Source organism: Scyliorhinus canicula, chromosome 1, assembly GCF_902713615.1.
Source record: "Scyliorhinus canicula chromosome 1, sScyCan1.1, whole genome shotgun sequence".
Classification (NCBI taxonomy): Eukaryota; Metazoa; Chordata; class Chondrichthyes; order Carcharhiniformes; family Scyliorhinidae; genus Scyliorhinus; species Scyliorhinus canicula.
In genome coordinates, this window is record NC_052146.1 from 296109919 (window position 1) to 296130269 (window position 20351).

The 20351-nt window shown below is 48.0% G+C and overlaps 1 protein-coding gene across 2 annotated transcripts in view; it reads left to right on the forward strand.

The window, feature by feature from the left end:
- zgc:172136 (uncharacterized protein LOC566376 homolog) overlaps positions 1-20351 on the forward strand; it is an 89836-nt gene that overhangs the window by 65191 nt on the left and 4294 nt on the right. For both annotated transcript variants that reach the window (XM_038815727.1, XM_038815730.1), the window contains exons 7-12: positions 3782-3937; positions 10668-10733; positions 10880-10948; positions 13382-13556; positions 15565-15894; positions 16719-16823. In XM_038815727.1, the coding sequence (XP_038671655.1) occupies positions 3782-3937; positions 10668-10733; positions 10880-10948; positions 13382-13556; positions 15565-15894; positions 16719-16823 (901 nt within the window). The remainder of the gene's footprint in view (positions 1-3781; positions 3938-10667; positions 10734-10879; positions 10949-13381; positions 13557-15564; positions 15895-16718; positions 16824-20351) is intronic.

Below are 20351 nucleotides of genomic sequence, written 5' to 3' on the forward strand. Positions count from 1 at the left end.
GGTGAACAGCTTTTTTTCCCATGTCAGGAGGGAAGTGTACAGTGATGTCCCCTAGTGGTCAATATTAACACCACTGCTCTTTTGTTATATACCTTAATGACCTGGACTTGGGTAAACTGTATAATTTCAAAGTTGGCAGCTGACATGGGACATGGAAATATGAGGCGTGGTTTTCCCACCACGTTGCGACTGGAGCATCACTAGAGAGGTCCAAATCTGGCGTTGTACCGGATACAAATCCGCAAGGGACTTGCGGTACCCACCGCGGTCTGGATTACGCCCTCACTGGGGGTGATCCAGATAATCATATTTAAAAGCCATTGGGCTCATTTAAATATCCGCAGTCTGCTTTGGGCTACATTGTCCCGGTGCCGGGCAGTCATCAGCTGCACTGGCGAAGCCTCAATCGGGTGCCAATTAGTACTGGTCTCCATAAGCGAAGACCAGTATGATGGCCATCTGGGGGTCTGAGAGGCCACTTTAGCCACCAGGTGGTTGAGGACAGGGCAGGGCCGGACCTTGATGCTGTGGCAGGGCCAACCTGATGCTGCCAGGGTACCAGGTTGGAAGTGCCAGGGTGCCAGCTTGGCATGGGCCAGAGCCTGAGGGGGACCATGCCCATGAAAGGGAGGGTGAAGGGCGGCTAGGAAGGGGCATCATAAATGAAGGGGGGGATGCATGAAAGGGGTGGGGTTCAGCAACCCCATAACGGGTGTCCTCACTTGGGAGGGGAGTATAATGCTGGGTCTGTGAGGGGTGTGCGGAACGCTCAAGCTCCAAGTTTGGGGAACCCTTTCAAAATGGCGGCACGATCTCTGAGGAGCCAGTCTCGCTGGCGAGTCCAGCTCTCCACTGCTGAAGCAATTCCTCAGTGTGGGCTAGATCAGGGGGAAAATCCCCAAACCTCCAAGATGTGGCTGAAGCCAGGTCGGGATCGCACCCAAAAAGCTGGCGGGTAACGCCCCGCACCCTGCCGAACCCGCCCAAAATGACAGTTATTTTTTGGGAGAATAGTGCCCATGTATTTGAGAGCACTGGTAAGAGCACCTGTAATTTTTCCAGGTTTAATTCAATTCTGAGCTGAAGAAGTACACCGAAGATCCAGCAGATAGCCCTCCCTTTGCCCCACCACGTGAGGACTTTTTAGTGACAGCTTTTACACTGCGGTAGAATTGCATTCTACAAGGGAGTGCAGTAGTTAGCACTGTTGCTTCACAGCGGCAGGGACCCAGGTTCGATTCCCGGCTTGGGTCACAGTCTGTGTGGAGTCTGCACGTTCTCCCCGTGTCTGCGTGGGTTTCTTCTGGGCGCTCCGGTTTCCTCCCACAAGTCCCGAAAGACGTGCTTGTTCGGTGAATTGGACATTCTGAATTTTCCCTCTGTGTACCCGAACAGGCGCCGGAATGTGGCGACTAGGGGCTTTTCACAGTAACTTCATTGCAGTGTGACAATAATAAATATTATTATTATGATGAGTCTGTTTACAGCTGAGGTGCTCAAAGCATTTTACATCCTTTCTTACCTGTGGGTGCTGCATGGCAGGTATTTGCAGTCAGCTGTTTCAAATGGAGGGAATCTGCACTGGAGCCGGTGCAGGTTTCAGTTCACTTTGTACTTTGCCTCCTCTGGGGGCTCGCACCCCATTGAGCTTCAGAATCAGAACAACCTGTCCTAGAGTTGGACTCCGTCTTTAAAGTTGTCCAGATATTTTTGTGCCTTGGTCCTGTTGCGCCATGAGGAAACATATTTAAGCAAAAATGATGCTTTTGTGTAGCTTTTAATTTCTCCATTAGCAGAATGTCATCTTAGTCTTGTTAGCACAATGTTCTTCCCCAAATTAATTGCACTGCAGAAGAAAGGTATGGCTCCATGCTTTGGTTGGATTCCTGCTTTGCTTTGCCTGAACTGCTGTGAGAGGGAAAGGGTTAGTAATAGATAGTAATAGTAATTATGGTCGTAACAGAATGAGTTTGATGGGCTGTCCAACTATTATTTGTTCTATTCATTCTTGTGTTGTCAACTCTTGCAAGTAAAACAGTTACACCAGTCAGTTTCTTAATTTAGAAAAAAAGTATAAATAACAACTATTATAATATTTCACTTTGTGTGCTTATTTATGTGTAACCTAAAACAATAGTTTTGATTTGTCAGAATGCCGCTGTTGAGATGCAGCACTGCAGGGTCAGTAATGGCTACAAGAGGTCAGAGGCTGGGAATTCTGTATTCAGGAACTCCTCACCTGACCCCCCCCCCCCCCCCCCCCCCCCCAACGCCTGTTCACCATCTACAACACACAAGTCAGGTGTGTCATGGAATACTCTTCACCTGCCTGGATGAGTGCAGCTCCAACAGCACACGAAGCGCGACACCATCCAGGACAAATCAGCCAACTTGATTGGCACCCCATTCACCACCTTAAACATTCACTTCCTCCACCACTAGCCCACAGTGGCAGCAGTGTGTGACACAGACAAGATGTGCTGCAGCAACTCGCCAAGCTCCTTTGCTAGCACATTCCAAACCCACAACTACCTCCACCTCGAAGGACAAGGGCAGCAGACGCATGGGAAAACATGCAAGTTCCCCTCCAAGTCACTCACCATCCTGATGTGCAATTATATCGCCGTTCCTTCACCATCGCTGGGTCAAAATCCTGGAACCCTCTCCCGAGCAGCACAGTGGGTGTACCTACACAACAGGGACTGCAGTGGTTCATGAAGGCAGCTCACCACCTTCCCAAGGGCAATTAAGGATGGGCAATAAATGCTGGCCTAGCCAGGGAGGCTCACACCCTGTGAAAGAGTAAAAAAAGGAAGATGACAAATGTGTCAAAGGGTTGTGAATCTATGGGATTCCCTGCCCAGTGAAGCAGTTGAGGCTCCTTCATTAAATGTTTTCAAGATAAAGATAGATAGATAATTTTTTTGAAGACTAAAGGGATTAAGGGTTATGGGGCGGGATTCTCCGACCCCCCCCCCCCCCCCCCGGTCGGGTCGGAGAATCGCTGGGGGGACGGCGTTAATCCCGCCCCTGCTGGCCGCCAAATTCTCTGGCACTGGAGATTCGGCGGGGGCTGGAATTGCGCCGGTCGGTCCCCACCCCCCCCCCCCTCCCGGCCCGCGATGGGCCGAAGTCCCGCTGGTTCTATGCCAGTCCTGCTGGCGTAAATTGGATTAGGCCCCTTACCGGCGGGACCTGGCAGCGCGGGTGGGCTCCGGGGTCCTGGGGGGGGGGGGGGGGGGGGGGCGTGGGGTGATCTGGCCCCAGGGGGTGCCCCCTCGGGGCCCACCGATCCGCGGGCGGGCCTGTGCCGTGGAGGCACTCTTTTCCTACGTGCCGGCCATGTCAGCCTCCGCGATGGCCGATGCGTAGGTGAATCCCCCCCTGCGCATGCGCGGATCCGTGCCGGCCGGCGGAGTTCCTTCGGCCCAGGCTGGCGTGGCGCCAAAGGCCTTTCACGCCAGCCGGCGGGGCGCCAACCATACGGGGCGGGCCTAGCCCCTAAAGGTGAGGAGGATTCCGCACCTTTGTGGCCGCCCGACGCCGGAGTGGTTCACGTCACTCCGTCCCGCCGGGACCCCCTGCCCCACTGGGTACAGGAGACTCCCGCCCGTGGTGTTCGGGCTGGAAAGTGGAGCTGAGTCCAAAAAAGATCAGCCATGATCTCATTGAATGGCGGAGCAGGCTCAAGGGGCCAGGTGGCCCACTCCTGCTCCTAGTTCTTCTGTGTTACTTAATGTTCTTGTTTGTTTCTTAATGTTCTTTCTTTTGTTGTTCGTAGGTAATTAACAAAAGGGGCTGTGATTACATTTTGAAACACGTTCCAGTGATGCACAAAGAGCACCGGGGCCTGACTCCGAAGGAGGGGATGCTGAGGTTTATTAAAGACGCTTGCCTTTTGGAGGATGTGCCCATTCATTATTACAGGCTCCAAAAAGTAAGGAACATATTTCCTTTTCATTCATTATTACTGACTTACAAAGCTGTTAAAATGGGAGGAGAAAAAGTTACTAATAGAATAATTTACATGTCTGCTGCAGATTTTAAAATAATTTCCTCTTGAATTGGCCAGCAGTCCTATAGCCTGGGTAGATGCTTTGCTACCTCGATGGCGAATGGAGTCTAAAAGAGTTTAGTTTCATTGGGAGTTATCTCTTTACACTGTTGTGTATGCATGTGTAACACGGGTTCCGGTATATATGCCTGGAATGGTTGATTGTGAGTCAGGGACAATTAATTTTATGAAGTAGCACTGGATGCCTGAGGTAGGTTAAATACTAACTCGTAATGTTTGTATCATGTCAGAAAATCATGGTAGACGAGGAACCTGGCTTGTGATGTTCGCAAAAGTACACTCAATACCACCTCTTGCAGATATGGATATGATAAAGTGATGATTATATGTTTCTGCTCTGGTAAATGGAGGAGTGGACTAACGATATAGACAATGCGAGTTAAAATCCCACCATGCCATATGAAAATTTGAATTATATATTTTTTTAAACCTGGAAATAATAAGTGAGTAAAATTAACCAGGTTATGGACGCGATTCCATGACCGTGTTGTGTCCAGCGTGGATCAGGGACCTGGGGTGAGTGTGCAGAGTGAGATTTGCCTGCACAAGTGGCTTGCTGGGTGGCTCCCTGAGAAAAGGCGGGACAGTCATGGGAAGGGTGGGGGAGGCTTGGGGGATTTGAGGGACCTGGGGTGGGAGCCCAAACTGATTGTTGGTCTCTCTCTCTTTCTCCAATTGCTTCCAAATAAAAGTATGTTTGCTGGAGTTGATTCCACGGAGGCTGCTTTCGCGTTGTTTGTGGCAGCTGAGGTGGTCAGACGCTGTAGAAGGCAGCAGTGACAACGCTGCTGGAGGCGGTATCCCATGTGCACGGGGGTACTTCACATCGTGAAGACCCAACTGCCCATCAGGCTGAGGAGGGACCCAGAATGGGAGGCCAACAACGGCCCAAGGTGTAGATGCACGATGGTCATTCAATCAGCTGACGGTTGCCATGTGCCGCAGAAGATTGCTTTTCAATAAAGAGACAGTGCAGCACCTGTGCTACATCCTCGTTGACATGGCACCCCGTAGAGGAAGATGAGGGCACCTGCTCCAGGTGGCCTTGAAGGTCACTTCAGGCCTAAACCTTTACACCATCGGGTCATTCCAGGGCTCAAACGGGGACCTGTGTGGCATATCCCAATCTTCAGCCTACAGGTGCATCCAGGAGGTGATGAATGTTCTGTATGCCTGGAAATCAGGCTGTATCACTTTGGGCTTGTACCTGGCCCACCAAGATGCCGGGATGCTTTGTCCCCATCGCTGGGATGCCCCAAGTCCAGGAGAGTTCCCTGCAAGCACCGGGGCATCGGGGAGTGTCCTATATTAACAGGAAGGGGTTTCACTCCCTGAATTATCAGATCATGTGCGACGACAACCTCTGAATCATGCACTTGTGTGCCTGTTACTGTGGGAGCTTGTATGACAGCTACATCCTGGGGAGATTCCCGGTGCCTTCGAGGACTACCCCAGGATATCAGGCTGGCACACTGGGACAAGGTATACCCGCTGAGGTCACGGCTGACGATGCCAGTGCGGAGGCTTGAGACCATAGATAATAGAATCTCTACAGTGCTGAAGGAGGCCATTTGGACCTTCGGGTCTGCTCTGACCCTCCGAAAGAGCACCCGCCTAGGCCCTCTCTACATCCCCTTCACCCCACCTAACCTTTGGACACCAAAGAGCAATTTAGCATGGCCATTGCACCTCACCTGCGCAATTTTGGACTTGCGATTTTAGGAAACCAGAGGAAACCCACCCAGACACGGGGAGAATGTGCAAACTCGACGCAGACAGTCGCCCAAGGTCCAAATCAAACCTGAGTCCCTGGAGCTGTGAGGCAGCAGTGATAAACACTGTGCAACCGTGTCGCCCAAGTTCTTGCATAATGGTGCAGTCGAGTTTCTTTTTACAGTCATAATATAGGGCTGAATTTTCGTAGAGTTGGGGACACTCCGTGGACCATTAAAAATGGAGAATCGGACTCTAATTCTGGGATTCTTGTCCCCTTTCCTGATGACCCAAATTTTAACTGGTGCAGGAGAAGGGATGAACAGCAAGCCAGCACCCTGCATTCCCAACCTGGTTGGCTCCATTGTAGGGGTAGTTATCTCTTAGCACCCCACAATTTTGATGGCGTCCTAGAAGCTTCTCAAAGACATGTGGTTCACGGTCCTTGGGAGGAATCATGAACCACAGTCTGGATGCAGGAACCTTTTTGAAACATACTTCGAGAAGTCTTGCCCATTTTACCTGTGCCAATCCATGACCCTCCACCCACCCCAATGGCCACTCATATCATCCTTAGCAACTCACAGACCCAGGCGGAGATCCGATACAATGAGGCCCACATCGCCACCCGTGCTGTCGTGGAGTGGTTCATTGGGCTGCTGAAGATGCGGTTCTAATGCCTTGATCTCTCTGGCGATGCCTTGCTTTACATCCCCCAGAGGGTCTCCTTCTTTGCCGTGGCCTGCTGTGCCCTCCACAAACTGGCACAGCAGCAGGGCGACATGCTGGAGGAGGAGCAGGATGAGGTGGAGGGACATGCAGCCTCATCTGAGGAGAAGGATGAGCCGGTGCAGGAGGGTCTGGAGGACGGGCCTGAGGAGGACCCGGAGGATGGAGGACAGGCAGTGGCAAAGGTCTGACATGCCAGGTGGACCAGGGAGGCCCTCATCATCTCCAGATTCTCCAAGGACGAGGCTGTTCCATTACCACAACCCCCCCCATATTTCCCTTCCTCCTCCCAGCCCCTACTTTCCCCACTCTCCATTCTCTGCCCCCATCACAGTGCCCCCCCCCCCCCTTCCCAACCACTCTGTTCCCCCCTCCAAGGCTCTGAGTAACATCACACCAGGGTGATAGGCCTGTTAGCGGGTCCCTATACAAGGCAGGAGTGTGATGATAACTCGCTGTGAGGTTAGCCTTGGTGCTCTTCGGTTTATGCCAAAGTCTGACTCCTGTCTTTCTGCTGACACCGAGCTCACACCCATCCTCTGAACGGGGTCTGCATGGGGAGTTTTTGATCTTGGATCACTGTGCAGAGTGGGGTGGGGGAAGCAGAGGGCATCAGGGTGCGGGTGTGCGGGCAGGCCCACTGTGATGTGGGGAGGGTGCGAGGTGGCGGCCAGTCGATTTGGGGGTAGGGGGATTGGGAATTTGAGGGATGGTAGGCAGAACAGATGCCAGGGAAGAGATGGTAACTTACCCGTTGAAGGTCGTTTGTCTTCTTCCGACATTGGACGGCAGTCCTGCTTGTCATGCTGTCCGCACTGACAACCGCTTCCTCCCAGGCGACATTACTGACCATACTGTTGGTCCTCTGACCCTCAGAGGAACAGGGTGCCCCACCTCTCATCCAAGAAGCCTTATGAGTTTAGCATTCCCAAAGCGAGGAGGAGGTCTGTACACTCTGTGGTTGTGCGTTGACTGGAAGTGAGTGGTGAGGGAGCGCTTTAAAAGCAGCTCCCCCTTGTTAGCAGCGAGCTGCTGAGGTGTGAATCAGGTGATTCAGAAGGCAATGGAGCCAGTAATGTTGAGAATCTTGTGGGGGCTCATTTTAGGCACTAAGCCTGTTGAATATGGACGGCGATCTCACCAACGCAGCCATCGTGAAACACCCCGCCAAACATGCCCAAACAGGATTTTGACATTTTTCCGTTGAATCGCGCCCTAGATCTCCAAAAAGAAAACAACTAGCTCATAATGTTCCTTAGGGCAGGGAACCTGGTTGGGCTCATACCCAAGTTGAAACTCTCCTGCTCTTGCTGACTGCCAGCAGGTGTATTGGAAGGATTTACAAGAAAATGTTGATAATTAGCTGTTTGACCACACCTGCCATTGCCATCAAACCTTGATGTGGGACTTGAACCCGGAGCTTCTCGCTCTGAGGTAGGGACACTACCCGCAGCACCACAAGACTTCATGAAGCCAATGCAAAGTATAGAACACTCAACTGTGACTTTGGCATGGGGCGGTATGGTACCACAGTGGTTGGCACTGTAGATTCACAGTGCCTGGGTCCCAGGTTCGATTCCCGGCTTGGGTCACTGTCTGTGCGGAGTCGGCACGTTCTCCCTGTGTCTGCATATGTTTCCTCCGGGTGCTCCAGTTTCCTCCCACAAGTTCTGAAAGACGTGTTTGTTAGGTGAATTGGACATTCTGAAATCTCCCTCCGTGTACCCGAACAGGCACCGGGGCGTGCCGACTAAGTGATTTCTACAGTAACTTCATTACATTGTTAACGTAAGCCTACTTGTGACAATAATAAAGATTATTATAACATTTGGGGATTGTGCCCAACATCTCGTATTTTTCCATTGCTATCGTTTGGCATGTTTTGTCTTTCTGGTAGGACTGACCCAACAGAATTAGCCACAATGGTTTACAATGACATATATTAACTCAGTAATGTTAATGGAAGTTTCAAATGGCTCTAAATAGATGTAGTATTGAATTGGTGCATTTTAAGAGTACAATGTTAGGTACTTTCTGAGGATGGATAATTTGAATTATATGTGCTGCAACATGGATCATGTTAGTAATTTTGTAAAACAAATACATGTGTGCGGCTAACATTTGGTTTTGGTGTCAACAGTCTTCAGCTCACGTGTCTCTTTAGATTTAGATTTAGATTTAGAACAGTACAGCACAGAACAGGCCCTTCGGCCCTCGATGTTGTGCCGAGCAATGATCCCCCCACTCAAACTCGCGTATCCACCCTATACCCGTAACCCAACAACTCCCCCTTAACCTTACTTTTTAGGACACTACGGGCAATTTAGCATGGCCAATCCACCTAACCTGCACATCTTTGGACTGTGGGAGGAAACCGGAGCACCCGGAGGAAACCCACGCACACACGGGGAGGACGTGCAGACTCCGCACAGACAGTGACCCAGCCGGGAACCGAACCTGGGACCCTGGAGCTGTGAAGCATTGATGCTAACCACTATGCTACTGTGCTGCCCCTTGCTACCGTGCTGCCCCCTTGTGTGAGATCAAATAATATTGGCTGGATGCAACAGGTGTTCAATAGAAGAGAAAGTGATATCATAAGACCATTAGACATAGGAGCAGAATTAGGCATTCGGCCCATCGAGTCTCTTCCGCCATCCAATCATGACTGATATTTTTCTCATCCCCATTCTCCTGCCTTCTCCCCATAACTCCTGATCCCCTCATTAATCATATGGCAATTTTGATCTGAAAAATTTGACCTAGTTGGATCAAAGACCTTTGGATAACATTTCTTGCATGTGAATTCTAATTCTGTTTCAGAGCTAAGCTCGAGCCAACCTGGCTTATGAGTAGGATCTGTTAACTGAGGCCCATGATTCTTTTTAAAAATTCATTTATGGGATGTGGGCGTCGCTGGTTAGGTCAGCATTTATTGCCCATCCTTAGGTGCCCTTCAGAAGGTGGTGATGAGTTGCCTTCTTGATCCGCTGCAGTCCTTGAGATGTAGGTACACCCACTGTGCCGTTAGGGAGAGAGTTCCAGGATATTGCCCGAGCGACACTGAAGTAGCGGCGATATATTTCCATGTCAGGGCGGTGAGTGACTTGGAGGGGAATCTCCAGGTGGTGGGGTTCCCAGATATCTGCTGCTCATGTCCTTCTAGATGGTAGTGGTCATGGGTTTGGAAGGCGTTGTCTAAGGAACCTTGGTGAGTTACTGTAGTTCATCTTGTAGATGGTACATATGGCTGCCACTGTTCGTCGGTGGTGGAGGGTTTGAATGTTTGTGGTGGGGTGCCAATCAAGTGGCTGCTTTGTCCTGGATGGTGTTAAACTTCTTTGAGTGTTGTTGGAGCTGCACTCATCCAGGCAAGTGGAGAGCATTCCATTACACTCCTCACTTGTTCCCATTTGATTCCAGTTAACCCCTGTCCATCAGAACCGTATGCACTTTGGGTGTGATTGAGCCTTGGCTGTTGCCAACCTATATCTGGACAACTCTGTGGCAGAAGCTCAGTTTAAAGACTTGTGCCATAAAACCTTATGTGCGACAAGCTTCGGTTGCTCAGCTTATGGTGTACACAGGTTAACATTTAGCTGTAGAAATGTTTGCTTTAATCAAGTAGGCAGAGTGTGATACAAACTTTGTATAGATGGTCAGGAATCTCTACAACAACAACTGCACCATTAGCGTCCCAAGGCTTCTCACAGGAGCATCGTCAAGCAGAATCTGACACCAAGGCACATTTGGAGGCATTTGTACAGAGGGTCACGGAGGCATAGGTTTTAAAGGGCATCTTAAATCAGGAAAGGGAAACGGAGGTAAAAGGTTTAGGGAAGGAATTCTTGCGTTTAGGGCCTTGGCAGCTGAAGGCTTGGCTGCCAATGAAGGAGCGGTTTAAAATCGGGGAGGCTCAAAACCCAGAATGAGAGGTGCACAGATACCCTGGAGAGTTGTAGGGTTGAGGGAGAGATGGGGATTGGGTGAGGCCATGCAGCGATTTGAAAATGAGGATGAAAATGGTGAAGCATGGGGGGTGATGGGTGAAAGGGATTTTATATGAGTTAGGACACAGGTCACAAAGCTTTGGATGACATCCTGCACACCGTTTTGCTTATGCATTTGCTAACAATCTACTCTGTTGCAGGACAAGAAGGAGGAGCGCCCCTCGGTGGTGCTTGGGCTCACTTTGAAAGGCATGCATATTTATCAGGTACAAATAAGGATCTAACTCTGTAAAAATGTAATGTCATTTAATGCTTGCTAAGTGACATTTAGGATTCCTACATTTTTAACTTTGTATTTCTGGTGAAATAGATGGTCAAACATATTCACTTTCTGTTTTGGTTCTGTTTATAGGAGTCTCAGAGTGTCCGACAGTTGCTGTATGACTTTCCATGGTCAAATATCGGCAAGCTTACTTTCCTGGTATGTGGAGGAATGCTGTCCTGCCAGTGTTGGAATCTTGTACGGCTAGTTTTGAACAAATCGTTCATCGAATAGCAAAAATGCCATTTCCCTTCATTGTCCAGATGACGTTTGTTTCTAACCCCAAATGTTGTTCAATGTTTAATTTCGAGGAAGCTCTGAACAAGTTGGGCGCGATTTAAGGAAATGGGAACAAAGTCCCATAGCGAGCGCATTTAGCCACACGGGTAGCAGTAGAAGGGTGTTTTCCTGAATGGGAGGTTGTGACTAGTGGTGTTCCACAGGGATCAGTGCTAGGACCTCTTTGTTTGTAGTGTACATAAATGATTTGGAGGAAAATGTAGCTGGTCTGATTAGTAAGTTCGCGGGTGACTCCAAGGTTGGTGGAGTGGCAGATAGTGTTGAGGATTGTTAGAAGGTACAGCAGGGCATAGATAGGTTGGAGACTGGGGCAGAGAAATGGAAAATGGAGTTTAATCCAGACAAATGTGAGGTATTGCATTTTGGTAGGTCTAACAGAGAGGGGAAATATACAGTAAATGGCAAAACTCTTAGGAATATAGAAAGTCAGAGAGATCTGGGCGTGGGGGTCCACAGATCTTTGAAAGTGGTAACACAAGTGGCAACACCCTGTCTGCTTCATCCGATGCCAATGCTTATGTAGTTACATTGTATATCTTGTGTTGCCCTATTATGTATTCTCATGTATTTTCTTGAATTCTGTTCAATTCCCTTTTCTTCCCATGTACTGAATGATCTGTTGAGCTGCTTGCAGAAAAATACTTTTCACTGTACCTCGGTACACGTGACAATAAACAAATCCAATCCAATCCAAGTGGACAAGGTAGCCAAGAAAGCATACGGAATGCTTGTCTTTGTTGGACGTGGCATCGAGTATAAAAACTGCCAAGTCATGCTAGAGTTGTACAGAACCTTGGTAATGCCGCACTTGGAATATTGTACACAATTCTGGTCGCCACACTACCAGAAGGATGAGCAGGCTTTGGAGAGGGTGCAGAGGAGGTTTACCAGAATGTTGCCTGGTCTGGAGGGTGTTAGCTATGCGGAGAGGCTGAATAGACTCAAACTGTTTTCATTAGAATTTCAGAGGTTGAGAGGCGACCTGATAGAGGTCTACAAGATTATGATGGACATGGATAGAGTTAACGGGCAGGCACTCTTTCCCAGGGTGGAGGGGTTAGTCACCAGGGGGCATAGGTTTAAGGTCCGTGGGGCAAGGTTTAGAGGAGATGTGCAAGGCAGGTTTTTTACACAGAGGGTGGTGAATGCCTAGAACGTGTTGCCAAGGAAGGTTGTGGAAGTAGATATATTAACGGCGTTCAAAAGGCATCTTGAAAAACACATGGACGGGATGGGCATAGAGAGATAAGGCCGTAGGAAGTGCTGAGGGTTTTGGCCAAGGGTGGTATCATGACCGGTACAGGCTTGGAGGGCCGTAGGGCTTGTTCCTGTGCTGTACTGTTCTTTGATTCCTGACACTCGCAGCGCTATTAAACATCACTAGAGTTGGATAGGGGGCCTCAGCAGGGAACACATGGCCAAACCTGCACATTGGCCTGTTTTCTGCACTGAGGAGCTCCGCTCGTCGCTACTCCTCAATGTAGCGAGAGATTGGGAAGCCATTTTTGAATGGCCCTGATCTCTGGAACCCCCAACATTCCCCCACCCCCAGTCCCAACTTACTATGAAGGGCCTCTGCACCCCAATACCTGCGCAGGGCACTCCCAGCCCGATGGCCGGCATATGAAAATGTCAGCGTGGCACCTTGGCGGTGTCAACCTGGTACCCTGGCAGTGCCAGCTGACAGTGCCATCTGGGTACCATGGCACACCATCCTGATTAAGAACTATATCACCATTTAAAGAACAAAGAAAATTACAGCACATGATCAGGCCCTTCGGCCCTCTAAGCCTGCACCGACCATGCTGCCCGTCTGAAGTAAAACCCCCTACCCTTCCGGGGACCATATCCCTCTATTCCCATCCTATTCATGTATTTGCCCCTTAAAAATCACTATCGTATCTGCTTCCACTACCTCCCCCGGCAGCGAGTTCCAGGCTCCCACCACCCCCATGTAAAAACCTTGCCTTGTCCTTTGAACTTTGCTCTCGCACCTTAAACCTATTCCCCCAGTAATTGACTCTTGCACCATGGGGAAAAAGCTTCTGACTATCCTTCAATGTTGCTGGATCAAAACTATGGAATTCCCTTCCTAACTTCACACAAGATGGCTCACCACCGCATCTTGAGGGCAACTGGGGATGGGCTACAAATGCTGGCAATGCCAGCGACACTAACATGCCCAACAATGGTTCACAGGAGAGTGTTGCAGGATTTTCCTTTCAATTATTAGCTTATTTCTGTCAGTGAAGTTAAGTTTTTATCATTTGATTGCTTCCTTTTCTGTTGCAGGGAAAGAAGTTTGAGATCCAACCAGACGGTTTGCCCTCTGCTCGGAAGCTGATCTATTACACAGGTTGTCCGTTCCGTTCCAGACATTTGCTGCAACTCCTCAGTAGCAGCCATCGGCTGTACATGAACATTCAGCCCGTGCTTAAACAGATTCGGAAAATTGAAGAAATGGAAGGTAAGGACAGAGAGAAAACAACTGTGTGTGGGGAAAGCCCACAATTCACGGTTTAAACTTGCAAAAAGTACTTAACTTAATTCAACTAGCCTGGGCAAGTGCTCCACGGTGCTGTAGTAAAGTTTTCAAATAAACTTTCTCTACTTCTGTTTCAACTGGAGAAGGAAAGTTTTCTATCCAACATTCTTCCCTCATCATCCAACACCATCAATCTGGCCATTCATTTGTTTTCTATTTGTGAGAATAGGCTGTGCCAACATGGCAGCTATTGAAATGTAACTTGTCGTATTTTGGATCTTAAGGATGTGATGAGTTGCCATATATAAATGTACCTTTGTCCCTGTCTGTCTTACCTGCCCTAATTTACATGTTGGAACGGAGAAATTCTCGGGGTTTTCAACTTCTTTCAAATGGGCAGTTTCTGCTTCCTCAATGGTCATCAGTATGTTGCGTTATTAAACCAGCATCTGGAGAAGAGCATGTGTCTGATTATAGCAGGAGTTTTTCAATGCATTATACATCCTTTCTTACCTGTGGGTGCTGCATGGCAGGTATTTGCAGTCAGCTGTTTCAAATCGAGGGTTCCTGCACTAGAACCGGTGAAGACTTCAGTTCATTTTGTATATTGGAGCTAAAGGGTTGTCGTAGCTCAGACTACTGGGTAGTTTGTAGCAATATGGACTGAGACAAATTGGGGACGGTGAGGAATTTTGTTATTGGATTGGGGTGCTCTTTATTTAGGAAGACTCTTGAGAACATAATGAAATTGTGGGCTCCTTTTCCAGGAACGTTAGCTTGAGGAGAGGAGGCGTTTCATAGAATCGCTACAGTGTAGAAGGAGGCCATTTGGCCCATTGAGTCTACACCAACCCCCTGAAAGAGCACCCAAAACCAGGCCCACTCCCCAACCCTGTAACCCCATTACCCCACATAACCATTGGACACTACGGGCAATTTAGCATGACCAATCCACCTCACCTGCACATCTTTGGACTATGGGAGGAAACTGGAGCACCCGGCGGAAACCCACTTGGACACGGGGAGAACGTGCAGGCTCCGCACAGTCGCCCGAGGCAATTGAACCCGGGTCCCTGGCGTTGTGAGGTAGCAGTGCCAGCCACTGTGCCACTGTGCTGCTCCTTGCGGAAGGGAAGTTTGTGGGAAGGGAGAGAGAGGACTGTAGATTGTTTTCTGGACTGCAAGGTGGATATGAATAGGAATACTTACAAGGATAATAATAACTTTGTGAACTAATGAGCGTAGGTTTCTTTTAAGTAACAAGTGCAGACTGAAGGTTGTACATTGATGCAATTATTTGATTCCACTTCCTCACCCAGTTTTGGGATTTGGGAATTATGCTACTGCTTCCTGTCCCTTTTACATCCCTCACTGTGCTGCTGTTGCCACCTTGTGGTGTGTTAATGAAAGGCCATCCACCACAACATTGCTTGCTTCTATCAGCAAGAAATATGAAAGATTCAGTTTTCATTTTCTGATCATTAGTGTGAATCATTTTCAACAATGCTTCCAAATTTTCTCCCTTCAGGAACTAAGTTCAATCTGAAATATACTGAATAATGTGTATAGGAATTCCCACTGTTGGCATCCCGCATCACTTTTAGTGAGCGGGATTCTCCAGTCAGCCAGGCGCGTCTTCCTTGGCAGCGTGCCCTCGTCGGCAGCGTGATTCTCCGTTCTTGCCACTTGTCAATGGGATTTCCCATTATGGCCAACCCACACTGCCGTAAAACACGCAGGCGTGGATGCACTACCGGCACAACGGAGGATCACGCCGGTGGAGGACTGAGCAACAAAGAGGTGCCTCATTCAGTAACCCTACTTTAGAAACTCTATCTAGACCTGCCAGCTTCTAACATCTGTCAATTAGTTCTTGGCTTTCTCAATTATTTGGGAGAGTGAATAATTTAACTATTATATATTATTTTTGGGCAAAGATGCATTTCATATTTAGATTAAAACTTGCTTTCCTTCACAATATACAATGCAGAGAAAAAACGTTACAAAGAATCATACATCAGTGATGCCTTTGAGATGGATCTAGAGCGACTAGATGAGCATTCGTATGGCAGTGGAAGCAGTCAAGGAAGCGTAAGGAACAAACAGCTGTCTCGTCATTCAACCGTTAGCCATGGGAGTTCACATACCTCTGGAATTGAGGCAGATTCGAGGCACAGAATGTCGGCGGAGATGGCAGTGGACGAGCCATTTTCCACGGAGTCAGTGCACAGTACGGTTAAATACTGTAGTTTAACGATGAGCCGCAGAAGTTCCCACACATCAGGAATAGAGAGTAGCAGCAAAGACCGGACCGATGATGGTAAGAATGTTGCCAAATTATCGTAAATAATTTTCAGTTCTTCCAGTCACTTGACATTACTCCAGCAGCTTGTACAAAAGGTCCAGTAACAACTATCATTGTTTTGCATTTGTGTTCAGCTTCATTGGAGTGACATGTATTGAGATCACAGCTGATTCAGGCAAAGAAACAACCCAATTGTCCTCTTTGGGTGAGGCTGCCTTTGATTTTCAAGAATACTTTGAAAGTAGATGCTAAATCTACTATGGATTGAATCTAAGACCATCCCAAGGGTTTTTAGAAATTAGTGGAGATGGCCTTGACTTGATTCAAGTGAAACCTATGAAGCCCAAACCACTCTGTGACAGCCAAGTCAAAGACATACAGAGGTGGAAGACTTTTTAGTTAATTAACTAAAGGCTTTGGTTGTCCAAATCACGTAGTGATGGATGAAACAGTTATTTAGTTTTCCACAGCTGCTGGATCGTAAAGCCATACCAATTTCCCTTCAGTGAAAAATAAACTGACGAAAGCTGATTTACACAATATGCAAGGTTGTCGTACGATATTGGCAACTAGCAAACGGGATTTTAAAAACCATTCAATTGGCCATGTGTGCAACTGTAGTGAGATAGTTGTTGAAGTATGCAATGCATTGTGAATAATATGCATGGAGTACAACATTAGATCAGTGCCCCATTGGATTGTTTTTACTTTCTAAATCAATCTCCAAAAACACTCGTCATGGTTCAGAATTTGAAGAGGTAGCAAAGAGTTTTATAAGGCTGCTTGCTGATTAAACCTAACTCTTCAATATACAACTACCACTCTTTTTCCTTCTACAGAAGTGGAGGTCCCTGTCGATGATCCACTTGAGACATCTCAGGAAAATGATACAATCGAAGGTGAATCTGTTGACTATTCCATTTTAAAGCAGGACTGTTGGCAAGGTGAGCAGAATGGTTATTGTATGCATGCTCAGTACTAACCATCTCTAATTCAATAACTTTCACTTAGCAGGGATTAGGGCCTCGTCTGAGACACCACTTAAATGGGTGAAAGTTGATAAAATGACAGTTGGGTTGAGCGTCAGTCGAAATAAAAATCATGGGTAAAACTTCAAAGGCTATGATCATAGTAGTTATGCCCGTACCAGCCTCCCCGGACAGGCACCGGAATGTGGCGACTAGGGGCTTTTCACAGTAACTTAATTGAAGCCTACTCGTGACAATAAGCGATTTTCATTTCATTTTCATGCTGTGATCGCACCCACTGGTGATCAGTAGCATAGAGCCACTGGAGCATATGTGATTGGCTCCAAACAAAATCCAATGGAATTTACAGGGACTGCCCGATATTCAGTATTATTAGCATACGGTTCTGAAGCAGCCAGGTGGTTACAACCCCCATAATTTCATTGGTGTAAATTAAAACTACAACATCAACTTGTCGTATATTTAATGCAGTAAATGATTCCAAGGCGCTTCAATCAAACAATATTTACACCTAGCCAAAGGAGATAATGGAGTTGGTGACTAAAAGCTTGGTCAAAATGGTATATGTTTAGAAGTCATAGAATTTCCAGTGCAGAAGGAGGCCATTTGGCCCATCGAGTCTGCACTGGCCCTTGGAAAGAGCACCCTACTTAAGCTCTCTCCTCCACCCTATCCCTGTAACCCAGTAACCCAACTTAACCTTTTGGACACTCGGGGGGGGGGGGGGGGGGGGGGGGCAATCCACCTAACCTGCACATCTTTGGACTGTGGGAGGAAACCGGAGCACCCGGAGGAAACCCACGCAGACACTGGGAGAATGTGCAGACTCCGCACAGTGACCCAAGCCGGGAATCGAACCTGGGTTCTTGATGCTGTGAGGCAGCAGTGCTAACCACTGTGCCACCATGCCGCCTATGTGTCTTAAAAGAGAGAGGGGTTGGGAGATTTTGGGAGGGAATTCTAGAGTTTGGTCCTAGACAGTCAAAAGGTTGCCAATGGTGAGGGCGAAGAAAACTGCACAAAAAGTTGGAATTGGGATTTTTCAGTTTTGAGAAAATTCAGTTCGCCCTGAGAGGATCAACGTTAGGGTCTGTTCGGAGGTGGCAGCCGTGTATCGATTTCTTCGGAGAAAACTAAACTGTTAGCAGGTTCAATAAGGGGAGAGTTGGGTGGGAATAGTGGGAGATGGAGGGTTGTGTTAAGCACTGAACTATGTTTGCTTGTGTATTTGTATATTTATTGTTATAAAACCATAAATGCCTTAATAAAACATTTGTTCAAAAAAAAAAGTTGGAATTGGAGGAAAGCGGTGTTCTCGGAGGATTGCTGGGCTGAAGGAAGTTGCAGAGATGGTGAAGTGCGAGGTTACAGAGAGATTTGATCAGTGTTACAACACTCTGGGTTAGGGCATGCTCAATTCCAGCCAACCTATCAAACCGAGTCTGAACCCATATCTCAGGTGCACCAAAGTCTGAATTCTCCTGTCCGAAAAGCCAGCACCATTTACTATGATGTAACTTTTTGAATTCCTCACTCTCTCTGCTGTTTGAATTAAAGACACATGCCCATTAAACATCCATGGATCAAAATGATGACAACAAAAATAAAGAAAGGAGAAATAAGGGAATCACCAGGAAGGAAGATAATTTTAAAACAGGGATTTGTGTACCAAGAGCAATCACAGTTCAGTGAGCACAGTGGTAATGGTTGAAAGGGACGTATTGTTAGATGGGATATACAGTGTGGGATAGTTGAGTCTGGAGGGTACAAAGGCATGGATGAGAGTTTCATCAACAAATGGACTGCATTATGGGCAGAGACAGAAGAAGTGATGGAGATGGAAGCAGGCAGCTTTTATGATGGAAAAATGGGTCTGGCGCTGGGACTGTTCCGTTTGCGATGCTCTGGTTCTCCGCTGACGGCGGAATCAGGGTTCTCTCCCGCACGCTAATTTAGACACATTTGCATCCACTGGGCATGATACTCTCCGGTCCTCTGGACTGGAAATCCCATGGGCAAGGATTACTGTTGGTATTTCCTCCCAGATGGCCCTGACTTGGTGGACTTCGCAGTGGGCCAAGGAGATAATCCTTTAAAGGAGTTGGCCCACAGTCCATCCGAGGGGCCACCCCTCCCTCCAATGCCAGACCTGCCCACTCCTACCCAACGCCCTGCAGAGATCATCTAAATAAAGAGACACCCCAGAGGTTCTGTAAATAGGGGGACCCCGCAGAGGCCCCCTAAATACAGGGGGCTGGATTCTCTGCCCCGTCACGCCACATTTCTGTTTCAGGACGCCAGCGGGATGCTCCGTTATGCCAGCTGGTCAATGGGGTTTCCCATTGTGGGACAGCACCATGCTGTCGGGAAACCCCTGGGCTGCCGGCAAAACAGAGCATCCCACCAGCGGTGAATCCATCCCAGGGACCCCCCCCCTAAATAGGGAGAACCCCCCCCTGTTCAGGAACCCCCCATGAAACATGGAGAGAGATGGAATCATGTGGCTTCAAAGAAAATAGCAAAACAGCAGTGACTAATTTTAGCAACAAAGTACACAAGCAAAACGTTTTTCAATCAATAGTTTTAATTTAAGTTGTTTAAAATTGAGTATAAGTATTATGAGTAGATTATATACTGGTCAGTACTTTTATATCATTTTTCTACATATTTCTAGTATTGACAATACCAGCACACTCCTGGCTCGCCTCCATATCCAACCTCCATGATGGGAGGCAGTGGCATAGCGGTATTGTCACTGGTCTAATAATACAGAGACCCAGGGTAATGTTCTGGGGACCTGGGTTCGAATCCCACCATGGCAGATGATGAAATTTGAATTCAATAAAAAAAAACATCTGGAGTTAGAAGTCTCATGATGACCATGAAACCATTGTAGATTATTGTAAAAACCTATCTGGTTCGCTAATGTCCTTTAGGGAAGGAAATAGAACATAGAACAGTACAGCACAGAACAGGCCCTTCGGCCCTCGATGTTGTGCCGAGCAATGATCACCCTACTCAAACCCACGTATCCACCCTATACCCGTAACCCAACAATCCCCCCATTAACCTTACACTACGGGCAATTTAGCATGGCCAATCCACCTAACCCGCACATCTTTGGACTGTGGGCCAACCAGCCGGGACCCAGCCGGGAATCGAACCTGGGACCCTGGAGCTGTGAAGCATTGATGCTAACCACCATGCCATCCTCTTACCTAGTCTGGCCTACATGTGAATCCAGATTAAGTGGTTAACTCTTAAATGCCCTCGGGGATGGGCAACAAATGCTGGCCCAGCCAGCGACGCCAATATCCCATGAACGAATAAAGATAAGAAAAATCCTACTTTCTAAATTTATTCTCATCCAAAGTTCTGCTGCCTGTGCCCTAACCCGGGCCAAATCCTGTTCGCCCATCACCGCTGTGCTCACTAACTACACTGGCTCCCAGTTGAATGTATTAATTCTAATGGTCTCATTCT